The following is a 27,247-nucleotide window of genomic DNA, read 5'->3' as shown; positions in this document are numbered from 1 at the left end:
GAGGCACACATGACTGCCCTGCCAGGACAGAGGACTCTCGTCTGTAACAGTACTTGGAAAGCTCAGTGCTGGAGAGGAACAGGGGAGAGAAGTGATGTGGGATGTTCTTCTGTATATGTGTTGCTTTTATTGGCTAAAGAATAAAGCTGTGTGGGCCAGTGGCTTAGCAGAATATAGCCAGGCTGGAAGAGATATATAGAGAGAGTAGATGGAGTCAGGGCGATGCCATGTAGCTGCTGAAGGAGAAAGACACCAGAACAGAACCTTCCCAGCAAGCCACAGCCTCATGGCAATACACAGATTAATAGAAATGGGTTAAGGGATAAGAGCTAGCTAGGAAAACGCCTGCACTATTGGCCAAACAGTATTTTAATTAATATAGTTTCTGTGTGATTATTTGGGTCTAAGCCGCTGGGAAATGAATAAAAGCAGTTTCTACCTACAGTGAGGGCTGCTAGGCCCTGTGGTGCTGAGTGTGGAATCTGAGGGCTGGTAATCCCCAAATGATAGGTGAGAACCACGCAAGACACCCAGCCAGACACGGACAGCATTCAGGATAACAGACACAGCACAGATGGGCAGTCGGCACCATAGGAACATTTACATACATGGGCATGTCTAAAGACACATAACCCATGAATACAGCACATACACATATGCATGCAACATAGACACAAACATATACACACATAACAAACTCATATTGACACAAACACATGTATACCCTACACATAGATACATAGATGTTCTTTTTTGCAGAGGAGGGTTTCAAGACAAGAGTTTGTGTAGCCTTGGCTGTCCTGGGACTCGTTCTGTAGACCAGGCTGGCCTTGAACTCACGGCGATTCACCTATCTCTGCCTCCCCAGTGCTGGGATTAAAGGCGTGTGCCACCACACCCAGCTACTCTGTTTCTTTAAGGACTTTCTCTATCCTTTTTCTTTTCTCTCCCAAGTCTACATATATTTTTAAGCACACTATAAACTGTTTAGAGTTTTTTGTCTGAATCTATCTTTACTGTATATCTTTATCTTTTTCTGACCACAGGAGTCTTTAATCTGCAAAGTGATGTGGCTAGGATTAAAGCTACAGCTTTGGCAGCTGGCTTCACCCCATTCCTTAGCTTTTTGAGAGTCTAGTTTCATGGCAGAGGTACTGGCGGAAGCCACATTTATTGCCACAACTTTGTGGAGTTTCTAGGTTTATGCCACCGCCAGGAAGCATGCTGCCAGCTGCTCATAAACACCATTTAAGTGTTTGGTGGCAGGGTCTCTTAAAAGAGCCATGCAGTTTTTGCCACTAAGGCTGAGTCAGGAAGCCTCTCTTAAAGAAGCCAAGCTTCTGCTCACTGCCAGCAAACAGAGCCTACCAGAGAAAAGATGGTTATCGAGAATCTGCACTTGACTCTGTTCTTGTCTATGTAGAATCTTTTTAAAAGCTTTCTCAGGCTTTATGTGGAAATTCTTGCCCCACATTGGGTGCCATTTGTAGACAGAAGTTTCTGTCCTGCCTGGTCTCGCAGCATTCAGTCCCAAAGAAATACACAGAGGCATATATTAATTATAAACTATTTGGCCTATTAGCTCCAGCTTATTAATTAGATCTTACAACTTAAATTAACCCATAATTCTTATCTATGTTTATCCATGTGGCTTGTTTCCTTTCCTCAGTGAGGTATTCTCATCTTGCTTCCTCTGTGTCTGGCTGGTGACTGATTCTCTGCCTTTCCTCTTCCCAGAATTCTCCTAATCTGGTTACCCTGGCTACTGATCAATAAGTGTTTTATTAAACTAATATGAGCAACAAATCTTTACAATGTACAAGAGCATTATCCCACAGCAATATACTATAAAAGTCTGGTTCACCTGCTCCAGACCAAGAGCCACAGGCAGCTCCACTCAGCCCTAGAGAAGAGCCACAGTTTAAAGAAACAAGCCTATTCTGCTAAATGGATACAGTGTCAAACTGCCCTGTAAATTCCTATCTCTCTGCTCAGAACAGCTCTCAGACCACACCAGCAGTGGTCTCTGTGCAGTGGAAGGGTGGTTAACGGAAACTCATAACTGGTCAAAGTGCAAAGAATACAGTGGAGTGTTCAACCACGACTGGGACATCTATGTCATGTTCCCTCCCCAGGACTCAAGAGCCATTGTGACAGAAAAGATGGAAAGATTCTAAGAGTCAGGGTTTGGGAGGAAGAGAGCAAAACTGTTTCTTCTGGACACAGCAGGACCAGGACACTCATGAGCTCACAGCATCTGTGGCTGCCTGTGCACCATCAAGCCAGTCAGCATTCCAGTGTGAAGTAGAGAGGGCTTCCTGAGCCCCGCTGCAGCAGAGGAGGATGTGGACAGGTGATGCCTCTAGGGGAGGGAGAGTCAGTCCTCTTTCCTCTGAATTTGTCTATGTGTATGGATGTCTTCCCTGCATTTATGGATGTTTACCATTTACATGTGAGTGGCTGTGGAGGACAAAAGAGAGTATCAGATCCCCTGGAACTTGAGTTACAAATGGTTGTAGATGCTACGTGTGTGCAAGAAATTGAACTCAGATCTCTGAAAGAGCAGCCAATGCTCTTAACCACTAAGCCATCTCTCTCACCCCGAGAAAGTCAACTTTCTTTAAAGGTGTTGTCCTTGGTAGTTATCCATGCTCTAGCGAATGGCACGCAGGAGTGTGTGGCCAGCACAGACTGGATTCAATGGGATATTAGGAAAAAGCAAACAAGGATACAGAGTTGGGGGAGGGATGAGTAGATGGGTGGCTCTGGGAGGAGTTAGAGAAAGGAGTAGGACATGAATGTGACTAAAATATATTGATGAGATTCTTAGAGGATTAATCAAAACATTATTTTTAAAAAGCCTAGGTCCTCGGATACTTCCAACAGCAGCTGACAATGGAACATACACACACACACACACACACACACACACACACACACACACACGTGTCTGTTCAATAAATCTCTGCTAAGCAGCTTTCCCCACCACATCTATGGCTAAGGGTCACATCCTCCCAGTGGTAGTTCTCACAGCTGAGGTTGGCCCATGTGGACCTAAAGCCAGGAGGCATGCTGTTACCGTTACCAGTATTGACCACTGGGGATGTGGTCTTACCTGAGTTGCCTCAACATGTGATCCCAGAGAGCTTGGCCAGACCATGCTGCTCGGGGTCTCCCAGAACAGAGCAAGGGCAGAGCCCTCCACACTGTGCTGCTCGGGGTCTCCCACAGAACAGAGCAAGGGCAGAACCCTCTAATAGGTGTCCTCTGTGCTGAGGTGAGGTCCAGCTGGCTCTTTGCAGATCTGAATGACACTGCTCCATGCCTCCTCACTTCCCTTACCAGCTTCCCAAGCTGCAGTGTTCCTTTCTGGGTTCCTAGTGTCCTCACGGGGTGTCTGTTCCTCAAGTCCCTGCACCATCACAGCGCAGTTTATTCAACATGGTGGCGAGGGGCTGACTGTGCACTACAGGATAGCAACAGTACGGGGCTTTGTGTCAGTCTGCCACTCAGAGACCAGGAACATGTCCCCAGGTGTAAGATACGGTCCCACTTTCTCTTAAACTATTTGCGAAGTACTCTGTGGAAGAAAGCGGATAGCAGATGTGATATTGATGAGCACAGTATGGCCGGGTGACCTTTCCTGCTTCTTGTGAAAGCTGCAGGGAGCGTGTGTCTGGAGGGCTGACCTGGCATCCGGACATCATTGGCCTGTAGCGGTTGCTCGGGTTTCTTCATTTGTGCAGACACTTCCTTCTCTCAGGCAACATCCATTCTTCTGGTTGCTTTCAAACTTGCTGGGACAAAACCCAGTGCTCAGAAAGATGCCCAGAATCATGTCAGGAGAGAAACAAGAAGAACCCCACCACACCCCTATTGCCACCAGCCCTGGAAACTGACCAGCCAGGGCATCGGAAGGCAGCTTAAAGAACATGGAGTCTTACTAAGTGAGCGTGGGAGACAGGGTATTTCGTTCAAAACTACATTCTTCCCTGCAGTCCTCCTTGGCATCCGCCCAGAGGCAGGCGTTGAGAACTGTGTGAGTGACATGGAGGTGTTATCCATAAGCCCTGAAAACGTGGCCTTCCCAGAAGTTCGCAGACGAGGTATCAGTGGACACACAAACCAGCCAATGAAAGGAATGTCATCCAGAGACAGGAAGGAGAGCAGCAGTAACCTTAAGCACACTCCGCTAAGCAAAAGAAGCCAGTCTGAAGGCTCCGCGTGGGACCCCACCGTGCGACAGTGTGGCGGAGGAGGCTGTGGAGACAGTGCGAAGGTCAGGGCTGACAGGAAGGCGGGACAACCACGGAAGATTTGGTTTGGGGTATTTTTTGAGACAGGTCTCAGGCTGGCCTTGAACTCACAAGCCCTGCTCAGCTTCCAAAGCTCAGCAGTGTCCAGCTTAGAGGATTTAAGGCAGCAAAAGCGGTGCTGTTGTAATGATGGATGGACAATGGTGTGCACTTATCAAACTCCACAGGATTTCATGCTATGGGTAGTAACTGAAGCGTCACGGAGGCCCAAGGGTCCGAGGAGGAATGAGGACTGCCACAAGAGAATCAGCTGCATGGCAAATATACAGAGCCCCTCCCTGAAGGGCAGGACTTTCAGGACCAGCATTGGAAACTGGGCAAAGTAGAGGCCTGAGGAAGGGACAGAAGAACTCATATAGGAGCCCTGGGCTGGGTGAGCTCTGTCCCTATAGAGAGCACAGGCTCACCTGATGACTGTCATATATACGCTAGCCATGGCCTTCTAAGTGACAAGGGAGGGCACCTCTTTCTCACTAGTAGAGGAGGTAACAGGAAAGGGTGGAGGAATGGCAGCTAGCAAGGGATGGAGTCAGCATGGGAATTCACTTTAGCCCAGTATAGATGCAGATGGTCACCTTCAGAAATCTGAAGTACATAGCTTTGTCTCCTTCCGTGACAGGTGGCTGTCATTACCCCAATACCAAGGAGCCTACTGGTAACACCCTCTTGTTGTTTAATACTCCCTCCAGTAAAAGGGTCCAGGATCCTCAGAGAAAATGCTGAATCTAGGAGGAGGGCAGGAAACACAACGACCCAGCATCTTGTGGTACCAGAGAGTCAGGAAGAAAAAAAAAACCAAAAAACAAAAACGCCCAAACCCACAATGATGGGGCAGGTCAGAGGGTACAGGCACCTAGCAAAGAGCCCAGTTAGCCAACCCTGGAACATAACAAAGGAAGCTAGGCGAATCTTGATACAAAGTACAGATAGCCACCCACTAGTACACACTGACATCAGTGGCAGAATAAACCAGTCCTGCTGAGGGGACAAGGCAAGTGCCCTTTGCAGAAATATAACTGAGGTAGCTACATGTTCACCTAACAGGACTGGGTCCCTGCTTCCTCAGTGTGGGTCACTGAGCCACAAGGGGCTGACAGTTAGTGTGCAGAGGAGCGAGAAAGCTGGGAGATCTGCCGTACCCATGACAACCTGCCACACCCCTGAAGACCTGCCCCTGTAAGACTCTTGGTCCAGGACAAGTTATCCCATTCATGCCCAGCGGTATGACAGATGTGCAGGGTATCCTGGGGGGAGGGGGCAGGCAGGGCAGCATGGGAAGGCTCCTGCTGGGTGCGCGTGGTTCAAAGATGGAGGCAGACTTCTGCAAGAACCATGCCTCCGCAGCCCTGAGGGCTTGGCTTCCTCCAGCCACGAAGGCACTTCGTGATGTTTTCCATCATAAAACTGCTGAGTCTTTAGGCAAAGTGCGACACTTTTCATGTAAATCTTGATGGCGGTTTTCATGGAGAGCAATTTGAAACTGGTTGGTCCTGAGACCGGTGAAAGCACTTCAATCACTTCTTTCTTACCCATGTATCTGTTAGGGACAGGTGCTGCCCCCAGTTCCGGACATATGAAGAAGCTCTGTATTTAAGCGGAATGGAATTCTGCTGGAACTCCACCAGGTGAACCAGATGGCCTTCAGGGTAGCCACTGCCCAGGGCCAGCTCAGGCAGAGCTGCTGCCTGTTGGCTATGTAGGTCAGCTCTCCGTGGGTCTCAGGACTGCATCAAAATAGATGACTTTGACTTCAGACTTGAAACCTTATGTGCCAGTCAGGTGACACAAACCTCTTAAGTATGCACACACTTCGGAAGAAGAACCTACAGCAAAGCTTATGTATAGTTCCCTGTGTGTTCTTGTAATGTCGAAGCAGCTACAGGATTGTGTTGTGAACCCAGCGGCGGGTCTGTGGGCATGGGAGTACTTGCCCTCCTGTGGACATGGCCCATCTGTTGTGTAATTGTTCTGTAATCCCAACTCAGACAGAGTTAGTTACCTCTGAGACAGACCCCCTTACACTGAGGTGATAATTCCTCAGCCCGCCCACCTCCTGACAGTGATCTGTAACAGGACGGCCCGGAGCTTCTAGGATGCACAGGGTGTGGGAATGACATCTACCCACAGCCTGCCAGTGTAGTCCCACAGGCTAAATGTTTTGTTTTTCTGTCTTGCCAGCATTCAAGAGGCTGATGCCGAGGGGCTGCTATGAATTTGAGGCCAGTCTGGGTTACATAGTGAGATTCTTTCTCAATAATAATATAATAGTAATAATAATAATGTAAATAATAGGCAGACAATAACCTTTGCAGCCATAGCTAACTGCAGGGTACTTGAGAAGGTGGGATCTGGTCCCAGCCCTCTCCGGCTACCTATGAAATGCTTCTGCACTATGCTCTGTTTACAATGCAGGTAAGCTGGAGTCTGACCAGCCTTGTTAGGAATCCTGTGCTCTGGACAGAGCTGGCTCCTCTCTAGTGTGTCACCTCATAATCATTTGGTCACAGCTGAGTCCATCTATTTGCTTGGTCCCATTTCCCATCTTGTGAACTCAGGGAGTGGGTCCCGTCCAGTGTCTGTCCAGGTAGGGAAAAGCTGATGGCCAGACCCAAGGAGGCCTCTTACGAAGTGTGCCAAGAAGTGCCATGTGGGGCACGTCATCATCTGCGCAGCAGAAGGGCGGTGTGTCTGTGACAGATGGTGCATCCACTGTGCCTGTCCACCCTCTCCAGCATATCCACCGTTCCCCCTATTCCCCAGGACTGCATGCTTGCTTCTGCCTGCTTGCAGCTCACTTATCAGGCTGGGGCCGGCTCTGTGGGCAGAACTCCCTGAAATGAGTCTCTTTTTGGGAAGGAAGGCAAGGTTACACGGAGAGGCTCTGGGGCAGGTGTGGTGGTGGGAGGGACAGCAGCAACCCTGCGGCTGTGAGGACCAGTGGGACATGCTGAGATGCCTGGGTAGGGAGCTGAGAGAGCCTGGTGTCTGGGTGCGACACTAAGCTGCCCTGCCGGCTCCGGGCTAGCACCCTGAGCTCTGGTCCAAGACAGAACATCTCCTATAGAAAGGTGTGCTCAGGAGTAAACTGCTGTCAGATGACAGAGCTTCCTTCCTGGGAGCTTTCCCAGGCACCACCCCCTGGGACATGTGTCACCATGGTGACCAGTGAAGCACTGATGAGGGGGACAGTCACCACAGCTCAGAGAAAAGCCTGGGGACCAGAGAGTAATAGAGAAACTTGACCTGTGTGTTCACAGAGCCAGGGGTACTGAGAAGTCCTCTGCCAGACCAGACGCATCCCTCCTGACAGCAGACAGGGGGCAGTGTCCCTTGCCTTTGTTGGGGCTGTGGGCACATTTAACAGTCAGGTTGCCACAATCTAGAATCACTAGGGAAGAGCATCTCAATGAGGGACTGTCTAGATCAGCTTTGCTGTCGGGGACTGTCTCGGTCATGCTCGATGATGAAGAAGACCAAGTCCCACAGTGGGCGGCACCATCCCCTGGGTCTGGGCCCGGCATGGTACACATGGGTAGAGACGGCAAGTGGTGGGAGCCCTGCACATGTCTGTGTTTGTTTCTCTCTGCTCTTGACCGTGGACACAACTAACCACCTCAGACACCCGCCTTGACTTCCTCACAGTGATGAACGGTGTAACCTGGAAGGAAGCCAGATAAATACCTTTCCCCTTGAAGTTGATTTTGTTGGGGTAGTTTACCATGACAACTGGAAATTAAACCAGGACACCTATAGACAGGGTACATACCAAATTACACATCTGCACAGATGCTATGCCCCTCTGTGTTACAAAGGGGCAAGAAAGGAATCAATTTCTAATAGGTCATCACTCTGCAAGTGCTGAACAGGCTCCCGGGAAAAGGAACGGAAGCCTTCGGGTGTGTGCAGAGCTCGCGATGGCCACAGACATCCAGGTGTGAGTGTGGATACTGGTGGTGTGCAGGGGGTCACAGATATGCCAAGGTGTGTGTCTCAGTCATCTGTGGAGGGTCACCGTGACACCGTGACACTGTGAATCCTGTGAATCCTTGAATTCCAGCTCAGCATACCATGATGTCATCTGGGACTGATCATGCTTTTTAAGGCTCTGTGAATGACCTCTGCTTAACTGGGTGGGGGTGGGGTCATTGAGTAGTATCCTGGCTTCTGCTGACCAAGTAACTTCTCTGTAACTTTAACTCAAAGTTAAGCCACTTTAACTCAAAGTGCTCACTAGGGGGCAGAGTAGCCACAACAAGGCACTGCTTCTGCGTCAAGCTGGTATGTGTGCTTTGGGAACCTAAGAATGTCTGTGTACATCTCTGAAGATGCAGCCATCCGTGTATGGGTGGCAAACCCAGGCTTCTCAGACAAGGTGTGTGTGCGTGTGTGTGTGTGTGTGTGTGTGTGTGTGTGTGTGTGAGAGAGAGAGAGAGAGAGAGAGAGAGAGAGAGAGAGAGAGAGAGAGAGAGAGAGAAGAAAAAGATGAGTCATATCTCAGCATTGAGTCTGTGTATACTTACTTGCAAGCCACCTCCAGAACTGTCTAGTCAGCCCTCGGCCCATAGAGCCAGGGCTAGAAGTACCCACCTTCTAGGTGCACAGAGTGGGAAGGGGCACTAGGGGCAGGCTGCAGTCTGCAGTGCTCACTGCTTAGTGCCCAGGTTCCTCCTACCTGGCCTTTTAGTTTCTTCCCTGGGAAAGGAAATGTCACTGCCCCCAAAGAGTTGTGCAGAGAGCCAGCATAGACCTTCTGGAAGTTTCCTTCAGTTTGTAGGGGACAGTACCGTTGATAGATTTAAGGGATCAAGTTGCCCTGCTATGTGAGGGTGGCTTAGAACAGGGAGGAGGGGGCTCGGCAACAGGGTGGGGTGTGTAGCTACAATCCAAGGGTCAGAAGAAGACTAAAACAAATCAGAAAGCTTGTAAAACTATTTGATTAATCCAAATTATCTTTCCCACCCAGTCTTTACTTTCCCCGCATCTCCCAGGAGAGGAGGTTGAAGCAGGGCGGGCAGGTCTGATCAGTCCCTTCCACGTGTGACTGAGGGGCTCTGTGTCATGTTTGGGACAACTAGGAGGATGGAGGCAGCCAGAGTTTTTCTCAGCCCAGCTTTCTGAGGTGTTTGTAGGACCAGCAATAGTTTAAGCTGGCTTTCCAATCAGCAGGGAGCCTGTGTGTGCTGTCCTGTCCCCTTGAGAGAATAGGCACAGTCTGTTCTAGACCTGATCTTTGTGCATTTGTGTTTGCTGAGGTTTTAGAGGTCTTGGTGGTTGAACTAGAAGCTCATTGCCCCTTTCCCTGTCCACTCTTCGTTGTAAATGGCTGGGATCTATGTGGGTGCCATCTTGCTCTGAATAAATCTAAAGCCCTCCTATATAATGTGCGTCTAAGATCCCGTTTCTTCCCTTTAGGTTCTAAGAGGACCCCAGCCTAGAGTGACGCAGCCTGCAAGGCCGTGCTGATCCACAGGGGCATAATTACAGCGCAGCCTCAGTACTCAGTCCCGTTTCAGCTTGCTCCAAGCCCTGGGCTGATATACGTGCTTTATCTCAGGGAATAAACATCACAAGCATGTCCTGGCAACAGACGCTGGCACAACAGGTCCTGTTGTGTGCTGAGGTCCCAGAGGCAGAGAAAGAGATCTGTGCCTGTTGTCCAGGCCCTCAAGACTCCTCCGAGAGGAAAATGGACCTGGGGTTACCTGGAGGTCACAGTTTCCTCTGAAGCAGAGGAACCAGCGACAATGAACTTTGTTGTCTTGAGAATTCTTTTGAATGAACTCCCCAGGGACCTGGAAACTGGGGATATTGACAGTTCAGTAAGAAAAGCTCCAGGGAAGGCACAAATGTGACATCCCAGATGGTGGGGAGACCTGCTTGTCCCTCTGTCATTTAGTGCAGGGCCCTGGAAGTCAACAAAGGGGAACAGAGGGCATGCTGCACGCATGTCCCAGGAGCCATGACAGTGAGTTTCTAGGCTTTCTTTCCATGTTTTTACCCTGGACTTGGAGCTAGCCTGGTCTGTTTGTGCAACTGTGATTATACCACAGGCCGAACAGTTAAGAAAGACCAGAAGTTCATTTCCTCACAGTTCTAGAGCCCAGGCAGTTTGAAGTCAAGGTCCCATTATTGGGGGGAGGAGGTCTTTTTGAGCCCCTCCCACACACACACAGATTAAGGCAGAAAGGCAAGTCGAAGAAACACCAGGGGAAGGACCTTCGTCCCACAGCAGAACAGGAGCATGCCTGGCATCGTAGGAAAACCTGTACCTTAGGAAAAACCCAGGCATCGGGGAAAAGTCAGAGACTTGACCTGAATTCTTTTTCTGCTGCTCGGCTAAGGCAGAGTGGGACTGAGAGAACTTCGGCAGACGTGAATGGAGGACTTGGAAACTCAGGCCAGATTCACAGGCCTGACCTTTGACCTTTGACCTTTGACAGCAGAAAGATAACTTTCATAGGTGGCACCAGAGAAGGTGGACATCTGGAGGTGGCTGGAAAAGCACTTGTCCTATACAGACCAGGGCGACTTTTCTTTCTGATAGCCATGACCTCCACTCGCTTGTAGTAAACAGTGGTTCCAGCTGTGTAGGCTTTCGGCTTGAGTCGATGTCAAGAAGGTTAACTCAAGTCCAGTGACCCTGCTATTTGCCTTTGAAAATATATCTTCCAAGTTAAGGCTTGACTAAATAAAATTCTAAGATTAAGTTGAATGTTTAAACATTTAAGCAGAATATACGAAGGCAAAGAAAGGGCAGAGAGCATGGAGAGTTTGAGGTTTTGGAACAACCTAGAGTCCTGCATCCAGCTTCCGAGTAGAATCAGGTAGAAAGATGGCAATGTGGCCCAGTCTACTGATGGGCTGGTGACTTGGTGCCGTGCCCAGCTGCATGCCAGCTGGACAGATGGTGCTGGGTGACCAGGTTCAATGCCTAGCTACACTCCTGCTGGGCTGGTGCTGGATGACTGGGTGCAGTGCCCAGCTGCACTCCTGCTGGGCAGGTGGTGCCAGGTGGCTGGGTGCAGTGCCCAGCTGCATTCCTGCTGGCAGGTGCCCAGTGGCTGTCCAGTGTAACTGTATCTGTGGCTGTGCTGCCCTGTGCCACTGTTTCTGGAGAATTTATGTGATCCTGATTATATTCTGTCTCCTCTGCTGCTGACCCCTTCCACTTAGGAGGAAAGAGAAGTTTCAGGCTAGATGAAATGCACAGGACACACACACACACACACACACACACACACACCAGGCCTCTCCTCCACTGCCTTTTAGGCTCTCCTTGCCTTTGTGGTGGTGGTGGTGGTGGTGGTGGTGTGTGTGTGTGTGTGTGTGTGTGTGTGTGTGTGTGTTGTTTTAGGGAGACATATTTGGTGGAATCAAAAACAAGCTATGAGATAAAATGCGTTCTACTGTTGCATTTCCGAACAGAGCTTGCTGCCTAGCTGTGTGTTTTCCAGACTTACTGCAGTGGTGGAGTGATGTGATGTCTCTCTGTATCACTGTAACCAGAATGGAGCTAAGCCCTCAGGCTGTGCTGCTGGAATGCGACCTGTGTCTCTCCTCTGGTTGCCCATGTTTGTCCTCATCTTCCCTCCTCCAAACGCCACCAGTGAATCCTATCGATTTGCTTTTGTGAGGAGCACAGCCTTAGCAGGTCATAGATAGGGACTCACAGAACCCTCTAGAAGGGCTTTGCTCTGTCCTCTCCTAGGGGAGTGTATTCCCTTTAGGAGGTAAACCACCATCTTGCCTCTTTTAACCTCAGCCTTATTTTGGACTCAGCGTTACTTTTGTGAATCTGAAAGGATGTTTCCTGGTGACTTTCTGTCAGAATCTGGGGAAAGATCAGTAGTCTGACCACTGAAGTCCACAGCCTCCAGGCTCCATGACAGCGGTAGATGGGTCACCACTCACTCGGGGAGCTCACCACAGGGGAGGACAGTTCCTTATTGGCCTTGTCATCAAGTGTCCTGACTGGACACTGGTATAGGCTCTCCCCTCAGTGAAATTGAGGACCTGCCCCGAACCATGAAAGGGGAAAGAGGTGCCCAAGTGACCTCAGAAACAAAAGTCAGTGGCTGGAAAGAGGGAAGACTCACTCCTGTAGACTGGCCATCCGGCAGACTGGTCATCTGGCAGATTGGCCATCCAGTTAGACTAACCATCCAGTAGACTAGACACCCAGTAAACTGGCTATCCAGTTCTGCTGGCCATCCTGGAGCCTTGGCCCTGCTGGTTTCCAGCTTCCCTGGGGCAGCAGCTGCCCCCACTTCTGAACCACAGATATGCAGCTCGGGGCCTTCCCCCCACTTCTGTATCACAGATGCGTCACTCAGGGCCTTCCTGTCAGAAAAACCAGATCTGGAGCCTTCCAGACTGTCAGACCCATACTTGGCCTCCTGCCTGCAGCTTCCCCTGGGGGGCTGGGACAACAGGCAGAATGGCAAGAGGAACAGGTATTGCGACCTGAATCACCTTCCACTCCAGGTCCTGAGTGCGTGTGTGTAAGTTCCCAGGCTTCTGTGCATCAGGTTTCCCCGTAAGTACTAGGTCTGCCATGAGGCCAGCCCTGCTTGGAGTGAGATCACTTGCCAGTTTTTCCTTGATCTGAGCTGTGAGTTGGTGCCACAGGCTCATCATGTTGGATTTTTGATACATCTGTCCCATCACCAGGGAGACTGGACATGCAGTGCTGGGCTCCTGTCCACCTGGAAACGCCTTCCTCACGATGACAGCAGGATGCACAGAGCCTCCCTTTGGGAGGGACGATGTTCTCCTCAGGCTCCTTCTGTCCCCTTCGGGTGCTGCAGCTCATCACCTGGAGCTGCAAACAGCAGACAATCCTGCTTGCTGTTACACACAGAGGGGAGCTAGCCTGAATGTCCAGATCTGGCTATATTGCACCATCCACAGGAGCCCGTCTGGAGAGCCATCAGGTCACTGAGAACTGCTTCCCTAGGCTGCTCCAGAGCCATGGAGACTCAGCGTCATCAGGGTAAGTCAGCTATGGTGCCATGCAGGATCTTACGCTGTGTACTGCTGGGCCTCAGTTCGTCTGGCCTGTGACAGATACCGCACGGGGCTTGATGACCCTCCCACCCCCAAGGTAGCCCAGGAGACTCAGAGAGTGTGAGTAAATGAAGGAGGGATGGAAAGAGGAAAAGTCTGTGTCTGGGGTGGGGTGCAGAATGTGGCCTTCTTCACGGGTAGACTTTGTCCATTCACTCAGCGCTGTCTCCATATGTCATATCTGACAGTCAGAGCTCATGCGCGTTGGAGAACCGAATCGGCAAGAGCAGAGCCATGACTCCTAAGCCTCAGCCGTGTCCTGCTAGGCAGGAGCTGAGGGTCCCACGTATCCCTGTAGAATTTGGCCAGGAGGTCAGAACCCAAAGAGCAGTCCACAGATGGGTTTGGGGTGTTTCTGTGGCCATGTACTGTGACACTGGCTGGCAGTGACTGGATACTCATGCTGTTCTGGTGGATCTGTTATGGTTTGGAGCTGAGTTCCCTGAGACTTGTGTGCTGGAGGCTCGGCCCCAGTGCAGCGCTGTCCAGGTGTCTTAGCCAAGTGACCGGATCGCGAAGGCTCTGGCCTCGTCACTGCCTTACTCTTTGATGGCGTCAGGCCCTGACAGGCTGCAGGAAGTGACAGAAACTTAAGTGTGGGATCTGGTTGAAGGGGGTGGGTTCTTGGGGGCTCTATCTTGCTTCCTGTATACTGCGAGGTGATGTTTGGCCAGCTGAGTAAGGGGTCTAAGTGACTATGGCTGAACCCTCCGAAATTGTGAACCCAGACAAACCTTTCCTCCCTTAAACTGCTTCGCACAGGGGTTTCGTCACAGAAACAAATTACTCACTTGATTCAGATTTCTTTAGTCCTCAAAAGAGCCCAATGAGGCAGGTATTTCGTGACCCCCTTTACACAGGGTAGGCACTGAGGCAGAGGGAGGCTCCTTAAGGTTTCTCTTCCCAAAAAGAAGCTGAACTGGGATGCAAACTCAGACTCAGCCACCGCTGAGTAAGGAAGTCTCTAGAGCAGTGGTTCTCAACCTAGGGGGTCACTACGCCTCTAGGGGTCATATGATCAGATACCTTGCATATCAGATATTTACATTCCAATTCCTAACAGTAGCAACACTTTAACAACGAAAATAATTTTGTGGTTGGAGACCACCACAACATGAGGAACCGCATTAAAATGTCACAGCATTAGGAAGGCTGGGAAACACTGGTCTTCCCGAGAACAGCTCAGAGCTGTCGGCATCACGTGTGGAGGTCAGGAGGTCAGGAGACAACTTTGTGAGCCAGTTCTCTCCTTCCACCATGTGGCTCCCATCCCGGGGATCGAACTTGGATTGTCAGGCTTAGCAGAAGAACCCCTAACTGCTGAGCCATCTTGCTGGTGCACATAACTCTTTTTAAAAAAGTTCTCAGTTGTTGGTCTGCTGCTGCACCACCGTGCACACTTAGAACGTTCATGGCCAACACCTCACAGCATCGTGGGGCCTTGGGGCCCTGTGGCCATAGGCAGGTGGTATCTGGAGAGGTGATTCTGAAGGGGAGTGAACAGCTCCCTGCAGGGGTGCTGGCTCTGGCCTGCTGGGAGGTGTGGCCTGAGAAACACCTACCTGCATTTTATCTGGGGTTGTCCTCTCTTCTACTGGACTCCGGCTTGGCTTCTGGAGACAGGTGGATATACAAGGGACGCTGTACCCAGCTGGGTCTGGCTTCTGTAGCTCCAGTGGCATGCACATCCTATCAAGTCTAGGAAGCTGCAGCTGCATCTAAAACCCCACCCTCTTTTTTTGAGACCAAGGATATAGTTCAGTTAAAATACGTCACACTGGGCATGCTCCCTATAATGTCGCCTTTGTCTGCTGCACTGTGGAACATGACACCACTCCACTCAATACCTCAGGAGTGGGAGATTTTTGTGATTACAGCCCGAGTGATCCTTGCTGTGTGGGTCTGCTTGCACTCTGCCCCATGGGAAGTAACTGAGAGATACATCTCCCCACACCCCTCCTGGACAGTGCCCCAGATGCCTGTGCCCGAGGCCCCTCTGCAGGTCACCCTCCCAGCACCTCATCCAGACGTGCCCTGGAGAGTTCTTTCTAATCACAGAGATGGAAGTGCCCTGGCCCTTGCTTGCAGCTCAGACAGGAAGCTAAAGAACAATGAGTATTTCACGATCTGGCTGGGTATTTGTGCTATGGGGGAGTGGAAGCCAGACGCCTGCACCGTGGGATCCCAGGGGAGCAGAGCAATTTGGTGCTAGCTTCATCTGCTTGTTTTCAGACTGGACAGATGTGGCAGGGTCGCTTCAAGTCATTTTTGTCCATGGAGTGGAATACACCACATGGGTTATGTACCACACATCTTTTAATCAGGAATGTTGCCCTGCCTGCAGGTGTGTGGTTTTCTTACCAATGTAGCAACCGCCGAGAATTCTGTGAATTCTGTGACTGTCAGTCACACACGTCCACACAGGTGAAGCTACGAGAAACTCAGAGTGGTCTCTTCTGATTGCTTAGTTTTTTTTTTTTTTTTTATCTTATACTCAGCAAGCCTTATTTGACATTAACGTCACACGTTCATAAAGGATAAACATAAACGAGATGACTCGGTTAGGCTTTCCTCAAATTCCTTCCCACTCACCATCCATGGCTTCTAAATCCCTCCAAGATGATGTCTGTGAGCCATGCCCACTGTCTTCCTGAAGTCTCACCTCCTCAGCATTTTTCTCTTGGTGTGATATCGCTTGCCAGCCAATGAAGACCTGTATCTGTGTGCCTCTGCCCAGGCCTGTACCAGCCAGCATTTTTTCCAGAGACTGGGAGGAGATGCCTGCACAGGGACGAACCCTGCATCCATATGCTTGTTTTCTTGCGTTGACTTGTGCACTTTGGTACCCAGAAAGTCGGGAAACTGAGGTAGGGATTCTGTGTGACATTTGAAGGCAGAAGTCCCTCCCTCTCTTGGGGACTCCAGTCTTTTTCTCTGGCCTCCGAGGGGCTTGGTGAGGACCACCACACCCTGGGAAGGTCATCTGCTTTCTTCCAAGCCCTGAGCCCGCAAGTGCTCTCAGCCACACTACATGCTGTCTGTGCAGCGCCCTAGCCAGCACCTCCACCGCCCTCCATAGCCTGCCCAGGCTCACACACGAGCTCACCCCGTGATCCCTGCTTTCCTCTCCACACTCCTGGTCTGAGCTGCACTCATCTTCTGCACCCCGCAACTCGCCACCCCTGGGAAGAAGCTCATGCGCTAACACTCCCATTCTGAACCCCATGCCTTCCTGTGGGAACATTCCTCTTTCCACTCTCTTGTCCCACGACTGCCCAGAGGTCTCTTGAGACCGCCTTTCTGCAAGGTCTTGACGGACCCCGTGGGAGCTGTGGACATTGTGCCTGCTTTATAGCCCATTCATGAGACAGTTAGCTCCAATGGCACAGTTTCATTGTGCCCATGCACACACCTCCCTGTCAGGGCTTATGGTTCAGGTTAGTGCAAAGATCTGTGTGAAGTCAGTCTAGTTGAATAAGCAGAAGCTCCATTTCATAGGTTCTGTGTTGGGTTGTTACTCATGTATTTTCTCTCCTGCACGGACAGTGCTTGAACCGTCCAGCTCACATTCCCTCCTTCCATGTGGCTTCCCCACCTCTGTGACTGGGAAGCCAGTGCATCAGTTAAATATATACACTACCATCTGGATCCCTCATCAGAGTTTCTTGGGTACGGTGTGACATCAGCACGTCCTTTGTTAAGACAGCACGTTCTCCCCACTCTCCTGGCACCACCTCAAGTGCTTGCGGGCTTCCTCTCCCCTGGACTGTCCCTTCTTGAGAACAGAGTGTCCTTTGTTCTGCAGTGAGGTGAGCAAGTCATCCTGGCTGGGCAGGAGGGATGGTTGTTTTCCAAGGCGTGCATCCAGAACAACAGAATACGCGGAAGCTGGCCATTGTTCCGTGGCTCCTCGCTGTTACAAGGCCTCTTCAGCCTTGGGCCGGTTTATCTTCTTGGTTCTGTTTTCCCACCATTAAGTGGATATTCCATCTCATTCTTGGACAAAGGCAAAATATCTGTTGGTAGGTCCTGCCAACTGTTCTTCATAGCCGGTAGCCACTCACTCATACAATGTTCCACAATTAGCCAAGGCCCAAGTTACTTGTCAGAGCACGGAGCTATGGCCCAACCCTCCTACTCCCTGGTGAGTACTGGAAGCCAGCTCTGGGATATTAGATGTGACACACAGGCTCCTGTCCTTTGTCCAGCATGAGTGCACTCTGGATGACCATGTGATTTTATTTGGGGAGTCCTTCAAATGCCTTGGCTCTCTTGTGTGTGTAGGGAGAACCACTTCCTGATGTAGGACTAGCACTAAAAGCCCCGAGCCTTCCTTAAAGGTGCCTTTTGTAACCCTCCTAAGGGCCCTCTTAATCCCGTGTCCTACCTCCTTTCCTCCATTACGCCATTCCGTTAGACTTGTTGGGCCTTGGGTGGTCCCTTTCTTCTGGAGAGAAGGGGGCAGGTGATTGCTTCTACAGGACAGTCTTCAGTGTCTGCCTCCATGGTGGTGCCACCTCCTCCCACTGTTCCAGCAAAGCATGGTGACACAGCAGCCACTGGCAGCTCCAGAAGTCCCAAGCCCAGAGGTGGGCAGGGTTAGTCCCTTATGGAGGACTCAGGAAACCCAGCTTTTCTTTTGACTTGGAAGCCCACTGTTGACCTCCACCATGTCCTCCTGTCCCCCCAATGACAGAGACGGTGGTCTCTAGATAATCCACAGCAGTCTCCCACTGAGAGACCCCTGACCGAATCCCACCTGTGGCAGCTCACAAGGTCTAAGTGGACACCTCCAGGCCTTCATCAATGGTCCTACTGGTCCCCCATCAACTGCAGGTCTTACCACAGCTCCTACTGGCCAGCCTGTTGAGCCCCAGTACAGGGGACTCCATGGACTGCAAGGCTTGGGCTGCAGAGATGGGTATGGTGTATGGACTTCAGACTTTCAAGAACACGAAAGTCCTCTTCACCCCCTATCCTTCCCCTACCCTGGAGCATCTGGACCCAGTGTCCCTGCTGGTCCCTTTCTGAAGGCACATGAGACCTGCTAGCCAGTGCACAAAAAGCAGAGCCTTATATAACAGATGCAGAATAAAGTAGGAAGTCCATAGGGGCTCCTGTTGGACTGAGCTAGATGCACCATACCGGTTCTAAAGCTCATGGCGGCCTGGCATCCACTGCTCTGTGCTGGAGCAAGCGCCTGGTCTCCCCAGGACAAACTCTCTGGCTGGCATCAGGTTGGCAGGAAGAGCCACTTGAGGCTTGGATAGGTACCCTGCCCCCTTGAACACAAGGGACCACCCCCCCTTCTCAGAGCACACAGTACCCAGGACATTATTGAGTGTGACTCCAAGACTGGACCTAGCTTCTCCAGCTGTCCTGGGTCACACAAGGAGTCCAACATTGTTCTCACCTGCTCCCCTTTTTGGCGATCCCACAGGCGAGGCTAAACTAGAGGCCCCCCTTTCCTGTGGCAGCACCCCTTCTCATTCCTGCATACTGTGCTGCTTGTCTCTAGTTCTGGGTGCTAAATCTTGTGATGCAATCTTATCCAATCCAGTTGAGGTCACAGATGACCTGGTAGGTGACCTTGTGACAGTCCCTAAGAACAGTAACGATTGCATTGTAGTCTTGCTTCATGGAATTCATGCCAGGACTGGAGCAAGGACACTCACCTTCCTCTCAGGATTCAAGAGAAGAACTTGGCCCACCCCACGGCACTGCTCAGGGAATTGGGCTGTTTCCAGAATTCCATAACGGATTCTTTTGTTGTTGTTGTTGCTGCTATGGTTGTTGTTTTTGGAGACAGGGTTTCTTTCTCTAGACCAGGCTGGCCTCAGACTCAGAGATCCACCTGCTTCTGCCTCCTAAGTGTTAGGATTAAAGGCGTGCACTACCACAGACCGGCATCCCTAATGGCTTCATTAAAAACAGGTGTTTCTAGTCTAGCCAGGCAGGTGAGGAGAGCATCCGTACCTCCTTGCTGTCAGGTAAGCCAGTGTCTCTTCCCCACATTCCTGTCATGCTGAGGCACTGAGCTTCTGGTCTTCATTGCTAGCTGCCGTGGGGGCTGGGATAGAATGGGTTACAGTTCCATAGTTTACTTGCTATTTGAAATCATGAATTGCCTTTAATTTAGTTCATAAAGCTCAAGCCTGTTCATTTCAAAACCTCAGACCCCCACAGCCACCCTCACAACTTGCTCCAGCACAGGCTCAGAAGCCAGAGGGACAGGGTGGAAACAGAGGTCCATGTTCCTTTTCTCCTCCCAGCTTTTCTCTGGTGCATCTCCACATGCCCATGAACTCACAGGAAAGCAGGTACACACATCCACCCATGATGCATTCATAGGCACACAAACACACATATGCACAAGCATATGAATTTTTCATCTAGTAAGGTGGTAGTATCTCTCTGAATGTCTGCATTGTCTGCCCAGTGCAGGCATCTGTAGGGTCCCTAAATCAGTCACCTCTGTGAGGGGCTTGGATGGGTGACCGCATTGCAGTTCCCAGACATGACGTCCAGCCAGCCCAGCAGTTAAGCTTGACACATGAACAGATACCCTGCCCAGAGCTTGCCACGCCTTCCTGCGGGCTTGTGGGCTGGTGCGTGTCCACCTGGGTAGAGAGCAGACTTCTTCGCTGGAGGCTTGCGTTGTCACACTTGGAAGCGCTCCAGAGTGGGTGAAGGGAGCTTTGCCATGGTGCTGCGAAGGACTCTGAGTCCCCATCCTGCTTGCCACCCTCAACACAGAGCCGTTTTCTGAACTTGAAATTTAGACATGTCTTCACCTTGGCTGTGAAATTAAATCCTAGAGAGTAGGAAGAATCCAGCCATGCCCTCACCCCTGGACCTGACTGTCATGGTGCACAGGCCACTTTCGTTCTCCCTCCTAAGGTACCCACAAATGCTAGAGGGATATTTGGCGGGTGATGAAGTCCTGGAGTACCTGAGGGCAGGGTGGGAACAGAGCACCGTGACTGCTTCTGGGGGAGGGCCTTGGTCTCTTCAGGAGCCTAACACTGACATGAGTATAGGCCGAGGTCCCCCAGACAGCTCTGCAGTGCTCCCTCCAATGTGACAGAAATAATCTCATTCAGGGAGTCCAGGAAGTCCCTCAGTGAAGCATCAGGAGTGTCAGTGAGGTGGCCTATAACTCCAGCACTGCCAGGAAAAGTGGCTCCCAGCACCCATGGCAACCCCAGGTGCCAGGATGCTGTCCTTTGTCCTCATTGGATGGGACTGTGTCTCTGGAAACTGTTGAGCCCTATCTCAAAGCTGCATTTGTCACCCGACCTGGATAAAGGTGCTGCAGATGCAAGTCATGGTTCTGCAATAGGAAGGGCTGACTCGATTACTCACAGCCCCATGGGCAGGAGACACCCAGAGAGAAGATGGTAGGGTGACCTGGATGGGGTACCGCAGTCTCAGGGAAGCTGACTGGTGGAAGGGCCCTGGCACGGGGCTCCGGGCTGAGCATGGTTACACCTCCTTCCTTAGCTGCCAGCAAGTCTTCCCAGGATGCCATGGGGACAGCTGTGGCTGTGGCCTGAGCTAAAACCTCTGGGCTCGTGGCCTGCAATGTATCCAGTGGGCCCTCCCAAGAGCAGCTCCTTCCCCAGCTGCAGGAGTCTTCTCCTTGTCCATCTCACTTGCCCGTGGGCACTGCCAAGACACTGCTGAGGCAGCCACACAGCCTCACCTTGCGCTCCCGCCACATCTGGCTGGTGTGAGCATCTCCCTTCCTAGGCAAATGGTCGTTATGGGAACTTTCTTGGAGGTGCTGGGGCTTCGGGGGGTTGGGGGTAATGCAAACCTACCAATGCTCCCCATGCAGAGACTCCTGTTGTGTGTGCACTATGAAAGAAGCATAAATAGATATAGACACATTTGTGTCTTTCCCCAATGTTAGAATGGACTGAACAGCAATAAAGTCACAAACTAGGTCAGTTTGACTGGCGGCAATTGCCAAGTAGTCCCAGTGCCCCTTGACAGCTGGCTAAGGCAAATGCAGGCTCTTTAATTCTACTCTTAACTACTGATACTCAATCACAGAGTAATTGTATATGTTACAGAACGGCTATGGAAAGATTGAAAAGGCTGCAGATGCACTCAAGGACTTTAAACAGGCTTAGAGGCGTAGAGTTACTGTAGATGGCGAGGTATGATATTAAGGAACTCAGTGAGCTGTAGGCTCACAGGTTGTCAGGGTTGAGTCCAGCAAGATGCAGGACCGTGGAGACTGCAGACACAGGCCTGGTCTGGATGGTCAGACGAAGGAGTTTCATCAGCACTAAGGACCCAGCTGAGTTAGAGCCCTGGGGACAGGTAGTCCCTTGATGCACACAGCATGTCAGATGACAGACTTGTGGGGGCTGTCTCCATCACCATGTTAGGCATCTTCCTCTTTCTGGGGTCCAGGTAAAGGTACCGCAGCCTTCCCCAGTCTGGTGTTCAGTAAGTTCTCTGGTTTTCCTGATGATTTCAATGTTTGTATGTCCATATGGCCCCAATCTTCATTGATAAGCTCACAGGCGGTGCCTTTTCCCTCTAAGGAATAAGTTATGCATCAAGCTATCTCATGGCTGCTGTTGGGAAGTTGGTAGGGTCTCCGTGAACAGTGAGGACCTCAGCATTTGCACTCAGAATGGAACCAAATGGAGTCACTCGGAGCAAGGAATAGCCTGGACCAATTGTTTCATTCAGTATGGAGTGGCTCAGGGCATGGCAGTCTGATCTCAACACCTGCCATGGGATACTGTGGAATTCTGTGGCTTCCTATGCCTGCTTGCTGATTGCCTGTCTACATGTAACTGACCTCAGCAAACCAGATGTGGCCATCTATCCTCAGTAAGCTAATTAAAGAACCAGATTAACTGTGGCCATGCTGGGAAGAGGAACCAAGAGACTCAGTAGCCACCCCATCCCAAATCCATCTTCCCAGTGTGGCCGCAGTGAATCTGTCCCCTTTGAGACGACGGCTCCTGTGCACTGCTACCCGGTACTAACAAATGTGTTCTAACTGGGCTCCTATCTGCATTCGGTGTATTATCTGTATATTTCAGTACCGTGTATATCTGTGTATTTCAGATATTGAATATCCACCTCAGCACCGAGGTGCTAAAACAGAAATTAAAAACACTGTAACTGGCCTGACAGATATTCTAAAGACAAGTGTGTCCCTCAATCTATCAGACTACTGAAGCAATGGGCCCCAAAGAAATGGACTTTTCCCCAGGAATCTAATGCTGGGAAAAGGAAAGACACCAGCCAGAGGGAGTAATTGTCTCCAAAAGAAATTCACGGCTTGCCAGACCTCTACAGGATGTGCCTGAAGCCCAGACAACAATGGGTCGGTCAGTGGTGGTCAGGAGACCATACCTGCTCTGGACTACTTAAACATATCTAGTGCTTTCTATTTAAACCTTACACTCATTTCAGGATCCCAAAGATGCACATAAGTAATATTCCAGAAATTTTAATAATAGCCACAACCTTGATCTGTAACTAGTGGCTGTGGGGGTACTTGTATATGTATCCATGTGTGTGTGTGTGTGTGTGTGTGTGTATGCGCGCGTGCGTGCGTGTGTGTCGTCTAGCTGGCCAATGGGAGCTCCAGGGATCTGCCTGTCTCCGCTCCAGCTGGTGATGACTCTGTGATGTTCCTGGGTTCATTTGGGGAGTACTTGCAGGGCAGGAATACTGGTGTGCCTCTGTGCCCCAGCCCTGCTCCTCCCACAGCTCCCTCAGAAGGGGTGGCTCCTTCAGGCCTGCCCTACTCTATCCAGGTCTGCTCTCCTCCCTCCCCTGTGGTTGAGCTTCAGGAATGGTTGCTAGGGAAAGGCTGGTATCCAGGTGTAGGCTTACAGCATCAGCCTCCCTCCTGGGGCCTGGCCCGGGGTTGAGCTGCTCCCATGGGCCCCTTTGTCCTACAAGCCAGGCAGTGAGAAGGAAAGAGACCAGACCCTGGGTCACTGATTCTTCTTGGAGCTGCTGGGGATGGGGCTTACCCTGTGACCTGGGCAACTGCTGGAGCTGTGTGAAGACTATTCCAACCCGGATTCCTTGGCGAGGTCCTAGAAACAAATACTTGGTCAGAATCTGGATCCTGCCCCAGTGGGAGACACAGATGTGTGTTCTTCCAGGGAGGTTTTAGAGCAAAAGCCAGGGCTTGAGGCTCTGGGGTTAAGAGCACTGGCCGCTCTCCCAGACAACCCGGGTTTGATTCCCAGAACCCACGTGACAGCATACAACCCTCTTTATTTCTAGTCCTAAGGGACCTGACACCCTCTCCTGGCCTCTGTGGGCATCAGGCACAGACATGGTGAACAGACTTACAGACCAAACACCCATACCCATAAAATAAACAGACTGTTAAAAGCGGGGGCAGGCTCTTGTATCCCAACAAGCTAGGCTTAGACACACATCTCAAAATGCCAATTAATGGGCTGAATAATAGTGGCCATATTGGGAAGAGAGCAGATAAGGAGGGGGCTAGTAAAATTATATCTGTCTTTGGGGTACTGGGCGAGAGCTTTGGGTTTAAACAGTAAGGGCTGGACGGGGACAAGAGGTATGCATGACTAAGGAGTCCTGATCCTGCCGTCTGGTGAGTGCTTGGGCTCAAAAGGTGGTCTTCAGGAGTCTGTGTTTGAGGGGACAGAGAGTCTCTAGACTGATGACCACTGCTGCTGTTGGGTCCTGACCACATCCCACATTGGATGCTGGGTCTGACCTGTGAGCTGATGTTATTCTGAATTCAAGTTACAGAATTACTTTTTCATAGATGTAACAAACGACCAAGCGGACCCTACAAAATCAACTTAAGGAGGGAAGGGTTTATCTGAGCTCACAGTTGGCCCATACAGTGCCTAACAGTGTGGAAGTCACAGCTGGTCACATTGTATGTGTCAGAAAGCAGGGGGAGATGGGTACTGTTACTGAAGGCCTTTCTCCTTTTCATTCAGTCCAGGACCCCAGCTCAGGGAGTAGTGCTGCCCACAGTTAAGGTGGAACTTTCTACCTTAATTAGTGCAATCTAGAAACTCCCTCGGAGGTTTATCACCCAGAACCTGCCAAGTTCGTAATCAACATTAACCATCATACAAGATGACGCAAGAGGAAAGGTTATGGACTTTGAGGTTGCCGACTCACTTCTGTGCCTTCAGCAAGGGAGGCGGAAGGAACAACATGGAGGTACTGATGTCAGACTTTCATCCTGCCTCCACACAGTTACTCTGTGGCTCCATGCGAGTAGCCTGCTTTTTTCTCCTACAGTCCTGTTCCATAAGGGTAGATTCCTTACTGTAAAATGGAGTGATGGCCATGCTGCATCTAGGTAACCAGGAGAATTGCAAGAGCCCATACCATGGGTGAGAAGGTACTCAGAGCGCTGAGGTGCCCCACAAATGTGGACAGCACGGTTAGAACCGGTTAGACAAACGCTCAGTCAGGAGAGATGAGTTGCTTGCACACAGTTAGGCAGTAAGGCTTGACAGGAACAGAGAGAAACTCATCTCAAGGAAGATGCTTTTGAAGGCGTGGCAGCAGCGGGTCCACTCTGAGAAGCCAGGCAGGCTATCGGCAGGGAACCACAGATGGGGCATCCTAGGCTCTGGACGGTCCTTCTCATGGAAGCCAGTGACTGGATGAGACCTACCACATTAGGGAGGAAGCTGCTTACCCAAAGGGCCTGATTAAAATACTAAGTTCATCTAGAAAATCTTTACAGAGATGTCTAAACTCAGAACTTGATCAGTTGTACAGATGTATGGCCAGACAAGGGGACAATGAAACCAGCCCTCAGTGGTCAGCAGCCTACACTCTAAAACAGCCACCAGAACATCTGGGCAGCAGGGGTGGCCCAGCTCAGCAGTTCTAGGACTCAGACGACAGGATGGCATGGAAGCAGGAGGCCAGATGTGTGATGGATGGAAAAGCTCCCTGGTAGGGCCGAGGTCAGGGTGGGCAAGGAGCCACCTTTTCCTTTGGCTCTGGATTTGAAGATGGAGTGGTGTTAACGGTGCTTCTCAGAGAGTGGACCAGATGGGCCTCTATGGGAGTGCACGAAACAAGTCATATCCGGGTGATATCCCATGGGCCATGAGACCTTGGCGTTCTCCCTCGGGGATGCTGAGGGCTCAGGAGCACACTTAGCAAGACAGGCCTGCCTCTGCAGGACTGATGGGAGATGGGGAAAATAGGCTGTGGGAAGGCAGGGCTACATTTCATCACTTGCCCTGGTGACCGGCCTTCTCTGAGGCTGGAGACACCAGCTTGGCATGGGGAGGGGTGAAGAGCGAAGGTTCTGGGAGTTGAGGGGCACATGTTTGACTCCCCCCAGAGCAGCTGTTTTCAGATGACAATATCCAAGCAGTAACTGGCCTGGCTCCTGGGACCATGGGCACAGTGTGAGCTGCTTCAGCGCTGGATAGCCTAGGGTTTGCTTGTCCATGGAAGGAGTGGCTGCATCCACTTCATACCCCGGAATTCCTCTCTCCCATTGCTCCATGAGATTATTGAAAACCAAAGACACTGCTGGTATTCAGGGGAGCTGATTTCCAGAAAAGCAGTAATTTCTTACTGTCTAATCATTATATCTATGTGTCGTTGTTACACGTTGATTTGGGGGCTTTATTATTTTACAAGTCTTTACTTTCCAGGCCCTGAGTTCTGAGAGCAAATACTGGGATAGCTGACATTTTGTCTCTTTACCCTTACTTCAGGGCTGAAGGTTGCCACACATGAGCCCAACATGTGTGCTGTTGAAATGGCATCCTGGTGCATACGTGTCTATTGCTGGATTGTTCAGCGTTGGTGTGCACATGGATGTAGTTGGAAGCTGTAGTCTTGGGGCACACACAGGTGTCTCTGGAAACTGGTGTGGCTACAGATGCATAGGTGTTGGCCACTGTGGTGGTGATGCACGTATTTTTGGATCTTAGTGCACATATGTGTTACTGCATGTATGTGTTGGTGCACACAGGTTGCTGGCCACCATAGTGCTGGTGCATGTACATGTTGGTGTACATTTATGTTGTTGCACACCATGGTGCTGATACATATGTGTCATTGGATTCTGTGGTCCCGGTGTACACATGTATTACTGAAAACCACAGTGCTGGGGCACTCATCCTGTGGACATGAACTATGGTGGGAACCCCAACTCTCATTATTGAGCTTCCCTGGCCCTGAATGGGGTGCCCATTTGTTCTAAAATACTCTTTCTCTTAAGGAAGCATGTTACCTGTCCTGCCAAACAACAAAATGATGGCCAGCAGCTATAGAGGTTGGCCCGCCACCACCCTGTGCATTGCAACAGTACCCCGTATACCAGCAACCCGGAATCTGTGTGGAGCTGGTGGTGTCAGATGCACAGTGTGGCCCTCTGCCAAACATGGCGAGGTTAGAGAGCCCTGCGCCTGGAGCTGAGCTCCCTTCCTGCAAACCTGTGTCTTAGGACTGCCAACACCCTTGCGGGGAGAGTCAAGCCCTCCCCCAGCCACCCACCGACTCCCTCTTACCTGGGCATGAGGCCTCGTGGAGAAAGCGCTCTGGGCTGCTGTGGCCTCTGCACCTGCCCTACAGCGGCAGGAGGTAAAGAGGGCCTGGGGCAGGAAATAAAGGGAGCACTGGGCTCAGGCTCGTCAGCGTTCTCTGGGTGGCTTGGGATTGGATCCCTGCAGCAGCTATTTCCAGTCCCGAGGGCTCAAGCCCTAGGGCGCGCGCGGGGGAGGGGGGTGAGGGCGGACCTGTGCGCCCGCAGAGCGGGGCTGCCAGATGCCCCCTTGATGCATCTTAGCCTCCCAGGTGCTCAGGTGGTGCACACGCATGACTCCCAGGTGCGGGGTGGTGACACGCCC

General features: G+C 51.0%; 1 protein-coding gene across 5 annotated transcripts in view; it reads left to right on the top strand.

The window, feature by feature from the left end:
* Positions 1-27,247, top strand: part of Mcf2l (MCF.2 cell line derived transforming sequence like) — a 143,943-nt gene that overhangs the window by 15,811 nt on the left and 100,885 nt on the right. The window contains exon 1 of one of the 5 annotated variants that reach the window (XM_038324914.2): positions 13,238-13,308. The exons of the other annotated variants lie outside the window; for them this stretch is intronic. Within the exon in view, the coding sequence (XP_038180842.1) occupies positions 13,287-13,308 (22 nt within the window). The 5' untranslated portion in view covers positions 13,238-13,286. Of the gene's footprint in view, positions 1-13,237; positions 13,309-27,247 lie in introns of those variants that run through there. 5 annotated transcript variants of the gene reach the window in all.

Source organism: Arvicola amphibius, chromosome 4 (assembly GCF_903992535.2).
Source record: "Arvicola amphibius chromosome 4, mArvAmp1.2, whole genome shotgun sequence".
NCBI lineage: Eukaryota > Metazoa > Chordata > Mammalia > Rodentia > Cricetidae > Arvicola > Arvicola amphibius.
Note: the sequence above shows the minus strand (reverse complement) of the source record. Positions and strands in the feature narration are given on the sequence as shown.